Source organism: Fulmarus glacialis, unplaced genomic scaffold, assembly GCF_000690835.1.
Source record: "Fulmarus glacialis isolate BGI_N327 unplaced genomic scaffold, ASM69083v1 scaffold16187, whole genome shotgun sequence".
In the NCBI taxonomy this organism is placed as follows: Eukaryota; Metazoa; Chordata; class Aves; order Procellariiformes; family Procellariidae; genus Fulmarus; species Fulmarus glacialis.
In genome coordinates, this window is record NW_009225244.1 from 21732 (window position 1) to 30618 (window position 8887).

General features: G+C 38.0%; 1 protein-coding gene across 1 annotated transcript in view; it reads right to left on the minus strand.

Moving 5' to 3' along the window:
- The window catches only part of ARID4A (AT rich interactive domain 4A (RBP1-like)), a 50025-nt gene that overhangs the window by 16404 nt on the left and 24734 nt on the right, over nucleotides 1–8887 (minus strand). The window contains 1 exon segment of the mRNA XM_009582430.1: nucleotides 2419–2491. Within this exon segment, the coding sequence (XP_009580725.1) occupies nucleotides 2419–2491 (73 nt within the window).

The window sequence follows — 8887 nt, forward strand, 5'->3', positions numbered from 1 at the left end:
CAACTGTCTGTCTGTCTTCATAGGAGAGGTGCTCCAGCCTTCTGATCATCTTCGTGGCCCTTCTCTGGACTCGCTCCAACAGGTCCATGTCCTTCTTATGTTGGGGGCCCTGGAGCTGAACGCAGTACTCCAGGGGGGATCTCACAAGAGTGGAGTAGAGGGGGAGAATCACCTCCCTTGACCTGCTGGTCATGCTTCTTTTGATGCGGTCCAGGATACGGTTGGCTTTCTGGGCTTGGAAGCGCATGTTGCCAGGTCACGTTGAGCTTCTCATCAACCAGCACCCCCAAGCGTTTCTCCTCAGGGCTGCTTTCAATCCATTCTCAGCCCAGCCCGTATTTGTGCTTGGGATTGCCCCAACCCATGTGCAGGACCTTCATTGTTGAACTTCATGAGGTTCTCACAGGCCCACCTCTCAAGCCTGTCATGGCATCCCTTCCCTCCAGCGTGTCGATCGCACCACACAGCTTGGTGTCATCAGCAAACTTGCTGAGGTTGCACTCAACCCCACTGTCCATGTTGCCATCAACATCAAAGATGTTGAACAGCACTGGTCCCGATACTGACCCCTGAGGAACGCCACTCGTCACTGGTCTCCACTTGATCGCAATGCTTTGAGTGCGACCATCCAGCCAATTCCTTATCCACCGAGTGGTCCATCCATCAGATCCATGTCTCTCCAATTTAGAGACAAAGATGTCATGCAGGACAGTGTCAAATGCTTTGCACAAGTCCAGATAAGGACAAAGAAAAAAATTAAAAAGTAGACAGGCAGAGGGAAAGACCCAGTCCTGAAAAAGCCCTGTACATTGCTCAATCGACATACTAACTTAAAGAGTATTTTCTTGACTGAGTCTTCAAATTCAGTGCACAAATGCTTTTTTCGTTTGCTTCTACAAGTCTCTAACATGATCTCTATTTGGTTTGTAGTCTAAAAGTGCTTAAGAAAGGGAGTGAGGAAGGAGGAAAATAAAAAAGGGGGAAGAATCAGGCTACTAGACAAGAAAGAAAATTTTGGATTAGTCCAGCAGCATAGGCACTTTTTCCCCCGACATAGCTTCTTATTCCCCCAAGGCAGGTTATTCTCCAGAAACACTGGTTATACGCAGGAGGCCTCAGAATTATATTGGATGAACTCCAGTATACTTTGCTATAATACATGATCCATTTCTAAACCTGTGATAAGCACTGGCAATATTGAATGGACTTGGAACCGTTCTTTTACGATTCTGTGGTCTAGAACACACCTCATTAATAGGGATGCAGAGCCTCTTCTGCAAAGGTAACTTGATTTCTCCACTGCCAATTTTAAAACCCAAGAAAATTTTGTACTTTAAAAGGGAAAAAAGAAAGGGGGAAATATTCGGACACCACATGCACTTTACATTTTACTCTTCTTAGCCCTGGTTATTTCAAATTCAAGTACATCAACTTGCTGTACTATATGCTGCTATGGAAGTATCATTCAGGTAACTTTTGTCAAGGAAAAAAATAAAGAAAGAAGGCAGTAGTTGCACTTGTAATCTACTTCCACCAATGTTATTGCAGGATTAACACTTACAATATTCAAGTCAAAGGAGCAAGTTCATGAGTAAAATGAATAAAAAAAATATACTCTAAAAGATAAAACTCTTTCCAGGCTTAAATACACTTTAAAAAAAAAAAAAAAAAGAGGGGTGGGTGTGTGTAGCCAAGGAACAGAAAACCTAGTGTCAGTCTCATCACAACAGTTCTCCCAAGTCAGCAAGTATATCTGGCTCTCTATCTATACATAGCACATGCACTTCCAATATATGTCTTATGCCAGGACTTTAACTATTCCAATTTGTAACAGTCTCACCTAATTCCATAAAGAAGGACATCTAAAATACATTATTTTCTTGTTCTAGCTACTGGACAAAACAGAATCTTTTAAGTTGTCTCTTCAGGTGAGTATCACTGCTACATCTGCACATGATTAAGACAGTTCTGCAAGGAGACTTGAAGATGGCACATCTCCCATTCTCTGCTGCTTGAATTTCACCATCCATGATTAGCCTCCTCAGGTTCCAGCCTGAGATTAACAGCAGCAGAGTTCCCAGCTACGGCTGTCACAACAAGAAATCAACCAAGAGCTTATTTAACAGGGATTGTTAACATAAAAAAGGTTTTGTGAAAGCAAAACAAAACCGAAACACCTCAGGGAGGATTTCAGTTTCCTTTGTGCGCTGTGCTTCCAAGTATTGGAAGCAGACCTGTCACATGTGAAAATGGGTAGAAGTGTTTTTCCTTGCACCAGATTAGCTGTTATCTTTTTTCACTGATGTGAGAATATGCTCGTAATAACATCCATTACATTTAAAAGCAATTTTTAAAAGCCATTAAAAAAAGTCGGCTACACACACACACAAAAAAAAAAAAAAAAAAAATCAGTATTACCTCTGTCTTCCATAAACTTGTAAAGCTGTTGGAGGAAGTTGTCCCTCTCTTCAGGATCAAGCTCTTCCTCAGGCTGTGAAAACAAATGCAGGCATAATGAAAACATAAAATATGCAAAGTAACAATTTATTTGTACAAAAGCCTAACAGCAAGAACTAAACCCAAACCACTTCCCATTTGGCCCTGCACCCATATAATGGTGAAATACGCAGAAACAAAATTTACTCAGGAGACTGAAGTGCGCACCTCAGGAGGAAAAAAAGAAAATGCAGGTCAGGGAAAGCCTCAGTCCATGGCAGAAAGAAGGTAAGTGTGACCCTCAAAATGAAAACACTAATATACTTCACATATTGTTCTAATGCAGAAAAGGTCTGTTATTTACAAGACTGAAGCAGTTCACAGGAACTCTTGGTTTTTTGGTTTATTTCTTTTGTTTGTTTGGGGTTTTTTTTGTTTAACTCATCTTCCTTACCCCAACTATAGCTAAGGTTGCAGAACAATTCTTTCTCCAACTGTTCCTGTTTTTGATGCTCCAGACACTATTCGTTTTGTGATTAAGCTCCTCCAATGCTTGATTTCAGCTCATATTTGGAAACACTTTTACAGTCACTTCCATAATTCCCTGAACATATATTTCCATAATTTATTAGTATAAATTCCTTAGTTTTATCTTTACAATTTAAATCCTCAAAGAGATAAACACTTTATGGTAAGCAGTCCACAGTGTGAAATAAACATTTTATTTTATTCAGGTGGAAACCATGAAAATGAAGTACATTTATTAGGGGGAGGAAAATAATTTCTACGTATTACATACAATTCATGGAATTCTGAGATGTTAGCAGAGACGGGGGTGGGGGTGGGGGGGAGAATCTTTTCCCTGCAACGCTTTACGCATGCCACTTTCTTCCTGCCAGCCTGGCAATCATAGGGATTGCTGGTGAGGCAGTTCGCACAAGAAAGATTGCAGCTGTCTTGAAGGAAAGATGTACAGTACGTGTCAAAAAATCTTATCATTACATTATTAAAAATAACAGAAAAGTCACAAGCAGTTCCAGAAGGAAACCAGAATAGCAATTTCAATTTCAATCATCTCTGCATTCTGTAAACTGTAAGCTTCAAGGCAGGAAGATAGGCAATGAAATGTAAATGTATATGCTACTGCCTCGTTAACAAGAAAGCAATCTGCCCAGCATCAGAATGAATTTCAGCCCTGCCTGCTTCAGTGAATTCTGAGCTTCAAAGCCCAACAGGGATCACATACAATCAGGCAGAGGCAATATCTATTTCTTATTTTGCTATTTTTTCTTGGGAAATAATTTGAGGAAATTAAATGAATAATCACAACCTTGTACAGCTTCAGTTACCATTTGCTCATACTGCATATTATAGGGATTATATAACGAAAAACAGTTATCTATAGAATTATTATGTTCTTCCAGGTCAACAACTGAATTATTGCTATAGAAACCACAGCTTTTTTCTCTCCCTCTAGACTGCAAACCAACTTCAAGATCGAGAAATTTCTACCATCTACTGTAATGTTTACTGATTAAAGGCAATACGACTCAAACTATGCAAACTAAATATAACTAAATAACAGCAAACATTCAGAAATATTTCTGAATAGTTGAATTCAAACCATTTCTTTTATGTGGGCATAATGCCAAACCAGAACTGTAAGTCAGAACAGCAGAAATATAGGTTAGAAATAGCACTCTTGCAGACAGAATGTTAACCGTTTCACTGATACCAAGTATTTTCAGCTGAAGAAAACCAAAAAGGAAAGATGAAAAGCTTTTACATACTTACAGGATGGGGGCAGAAAACCTGACTGCAATATTCATCCACCTATGATAGGCATCCTGAATCCTGTACCTACTTCTCTCTGTTGATGGTCTATAGCTAGGTTGGCACCCCTTGACAGAGAGAGTCTGAACCGTGCCTGGTACCAACGCCAGAGTAGACACCAAACCCTTCTGAGAGCTGACTTGAATGACCTGAACGACTGTCACCAAGGAATAAATCATGTATCAGCTATTTCAAACTATTTTTTCTGCTACTGGCCAAAATGAGAAAGATCAACCCTTCATAAATACGATTATTGCAACATTAAGATACACGGATTTTTATAAGACGTCAATTTTAATCACAGTTATCTATTTGTAACTGAACATATTGACTTCCCAGGAGTGTCTACTGTTTTGAGTTAGAGTTGAGTTTTATTTTAAATACATCAACCATCATCTAAGCTGCTGTATCAGCCACCTTAAAAGCTGCACCCAAAGTGAAGAAAACACCTGAGAAATGTTGATGCCACAACCTGCTATCACCATCAGTGAGTGACTGGAGTGCTAGAATTTCCAGCATCTCTTTTCAGCAGGCACCAGGGCAACACTGCTACCCTCCAAAACTCGCTTCTCCTACCCAGACACTTATGCCCATTTTAGACTGGGCATAAGTAAGTTCACACCGACAATTGTTCAAAATCAGTTTTCTTGAGAGAGTTCTGTCTCTCCATTTCATTTTTTTTCCTGTACAGATGTTGCAAAAAAGGCAGACTGTAGCCAACGATAAGTCCAAGTGAGAGGCAAAACAATATGAAATTTTTAAGTGGCAGGAGTTTAAAATTGAGACCTTTCTGTTGTTCTTCCAATACCCATAACTAAATGCAACATGAGAAGACTTCTTTGTTTCATGGTGAGAGGCTGAATTTCATTAAAAAAAAAAAAAAATCTCCAAGATGCCCTTTTTTGCTTATAATTAAAAAGTAGAAATTCTATGGATTTGAGATTTTTTTCTTCCTTTCTGATTAGCAGGTCACATCAGTTAGAGAATATTGTAAACAGTAAAACAATGAAATCAACAATGAACACAGGATCTCTGTATAAGGGACATATGCCTTTCCCAACTCAATTTCTTACTGCCTTCCAAGTAATACTAACAGTGTTCAGGTATTTTGTAAATTTATTTTGAGAATAACAACTAGCAAATAAGCACAACATAAAACCCACAGAAACTTGTAGAAAACTTGTAACTGGCTTTGCTTCACTTGGTTTCAAGCCATTTTATTCACCATGAGTTTTGCCTCTGTCTTTAGCATGATTTTAAACAAGAATATAGCTCTCTTATTCTGACTCATCATTTACTCTACAGAAAGATATTAAAGTTTCTGTGCATGCTAACCTGTAGAGCTGAGTGGGAACAAAAAGGATGAAATAGTTTATTTTATAAAAGAGAATGACTCTCTACTTACAAGCGCGTACACCATACACTCAATCAATACAGGGCTAAGGTACCAGGGACAGATCTTTCTTTTATGTTATTAATAGACTGACAATATTATAAACTCTTCTGTGAAATAAATGAAAGCTAAGAGGAAGAACAACGTGTACAGGATTTGGAGTTCAGAAGAGTATATGATCAAGACAAGCTGCCAGAATTACAGTTAACGTAATTTTGTTGCTTTAGAGTACTTAAATGCGTTTTCATCACTTGCACATTTGCTTTCTGATGCCAAGTTTGAACACTAATTAAGGAAATGAAAAGAATTAAACTGATTGCAACAAGTTAACAGCTTTACACCACGTGCAGATGAGAGTGGTCTTAAAATGTTAATTTCTACCAACAGGAACCAGGAATTCAACCATGCTCAACAATGACTCACTCTAGAGCTGCGCCTCAGTTTGCAACTTCTTCGCTCCTCTTTGAGGAATATTCTGAGAACGCCTGTTAGCATAAAATCGTGAGCAAGAAAGTCTTTGTAAAGAACATTTGTGCATGGTATGATGTAGGCCATGCTTCACAGTAGCCAAAACTCCTACAAATGCATGCATGCATGCATGAGAAGGATGATTAGCTAATCAATGTTCAGCTATTTTTTAAGGGCTATTCTGCATACTACACATCACAGCTGCTTTTTTTTTTTTATATATGTAAATAAACCACTCGTTTCTGGATGCCATGCTTCATTAACTTTGAAATTACTCTATTCCTGTATTTAATTTTTAGAGTCAGCTTTTTCAATGTTATCTTAAAATACACACAGGTTGCAACAGAAATGGATGATTCATGTATCATTTTATGTGGTCTCCCACAGTCACTTAGACAAAAGACTACATGGGAAACAAGAACTACTTTGAAGCAAAATGTAAATATTTTAATAGATGACTACTTATCATTTGTAGGAACCTCAAGCCTCCTAAAACACATAATGGATTTAATATACTCATCCTTCCTTTATGAACTTAGTGCTAATAAAATATATGGTAATGACTTATGAGAAGTGAAATCCTTGCTTATTTGCAGAATAGGTACATTGGAAAATGCCAGCTGCTCAACAATATAAAGCAACTCTGACCAATGTTTCTTCATGCTATTGTGATGCAAGAACCCTAAAAACTTTAAGTGAATGCACACTATTAAACATACCACAGATACTCTTCATTTTGACACTCACCTGAAGGATGTAAGAGAAAATTCCTCTAAGCATACACCTGGAGGTGCTACAACTCTTTCTTCAATGAGAGGCATGGAGACCAGATAGCTAGAATTTTTTTCCGAACATTTTTTGCATGTTCGATTGGGGCCGGGGGGGAAGTGAAAGAACAAGGAACTGCTATTAAAGTGACATAGGTAAGTTGGGGGAGTCTCTTCAAAGATGGTACTATAACCAATTCTACAGGTAAGATAGAAATCCCTTTTTCCAGCTCTTGATATTATAAAAAGATAGAATTTTGAAACCTGCAAAATTCAAACTCGAAAGAACAAATTCCTTACTTTTACTCTGATCTTATGTGAATGTACCTATTAAGAACACGTACTGAAAATATATTTCAAATAACTGCATGTTAAATCTTGATTCTTTTGGAATCAGAATGGCCTACAGGGAGACTGAGAGGCAAAACCAAATGTTGCCTACACATTCCCTTGCAAAATGGGGAGTATTTGACTATTTAATCCAGAAAAACAAATAGGTATGATTTCTTCCCTGACAGAACAACTTAAATACAAGCAAATACAGTAGTATATGTAGCGTTCCAAAAGCTTCTATCTCTATGTGGAGATACTGGAGTTCAGATTTTCTCTTTCCTTTTAACTGCAGTGCATTCTTTGACTGCCAAATGTACCCTCAAAACACAGTTAATTCTCTTATTCTGACATGTTGAAAACTTTTTAAGAACCAAAAGCAATATACAGATTTTTATCTGGATTCAAACCAATTGCATGATTCTTTAAATTTTCATTTGGTAAAGAATTTTTTTCTACAGTACCTCCGGATTTTTTCACTTTTTATGACACAAGCAGTATCTGTTCTGTTATTCAAACCTCACATTGTGAATGAAAAGTAATCCTGAGTTGCACCAAATATTGCAATTATTGCCAAAAATCCAACAATTTGAACATGCTGAGTAACTCAGTGTAATGCAATCCCTGTTAAAGTCAAGGACAAGCAATTTCCACATTTTTCTCCTTCACAGTCAACTCTGGACCAATCAAGTCAGTCATCACCGACGAGGAGGATTAGCATCTCACCACCACCATATTGGTTCCCACTCCTTAGCTTACAAAAGACATCAAAGAACAACCACGTAAATCCTGGAAATCTTGTTGCTCCAATTCTACCATACTCTTAAGATGTCATGAAAGGCAGCACAATTAGAAAGACAGTCTCTGTCAAAACAAAGTTACAGATTTTAACCCAGCTACTGGAAAAATGGTAGGATCTAATACCACCAGCTACAGTAGGTCCCTCTGCTCCATTATCATTATAAAAGATCCCACTTAAGAAAAATAGGATCCTTTCCATTCCCAGAATTAAGACTCCTCTGACTGACTTTATGCTCTCATTATATATTAAGTAGGCCTGTGTCCATTTGATTGATTTAATGAAGGCCTATCATGGCTGGTCAGCAGCTGGCCAGGCCTTGACAGCAAAGCTGCTGTGCATTTCAGAAGATGGGGGTGGGGGGTGAGGGAAAGATAATTTTAAAAATCTCCCTCCCACCTCCAGTAATATAACAATTTGCAGTTCTAAAACAAAAGGTCCACTGAGAATATTCTGGCAGAGGATGGACAGAAGCTATTTTGACCTTGATTAATAAACGAGAAACTCTATAAAATATAAATGCAAAATTTGAGTAATTCAACATTTTTAGTCAAATAAACGCACGGCAATATCATTCACTTGTCGATTCTCTCTGCAACCAGTATTACTGCCTTTCTAAGGGAAAAGAAAAAAGAAATTACGATAAATTCCCCAACTGCTCTCTAATTGTAATATCTAGCATGGCCCACAATTAGAGTATGTTGAATGAGGAATTTGATTTAATGGGCCGGAATGACAGTTCAGCTCTGACATAATCTAAAAAGATTAATATTTATCCTCTGCTACATAGCTTCAGTATGAAGATGCTCACCTTATTTTTACATGCCTACCTGTCACCTGGAAATAACAGATTCTACAGCT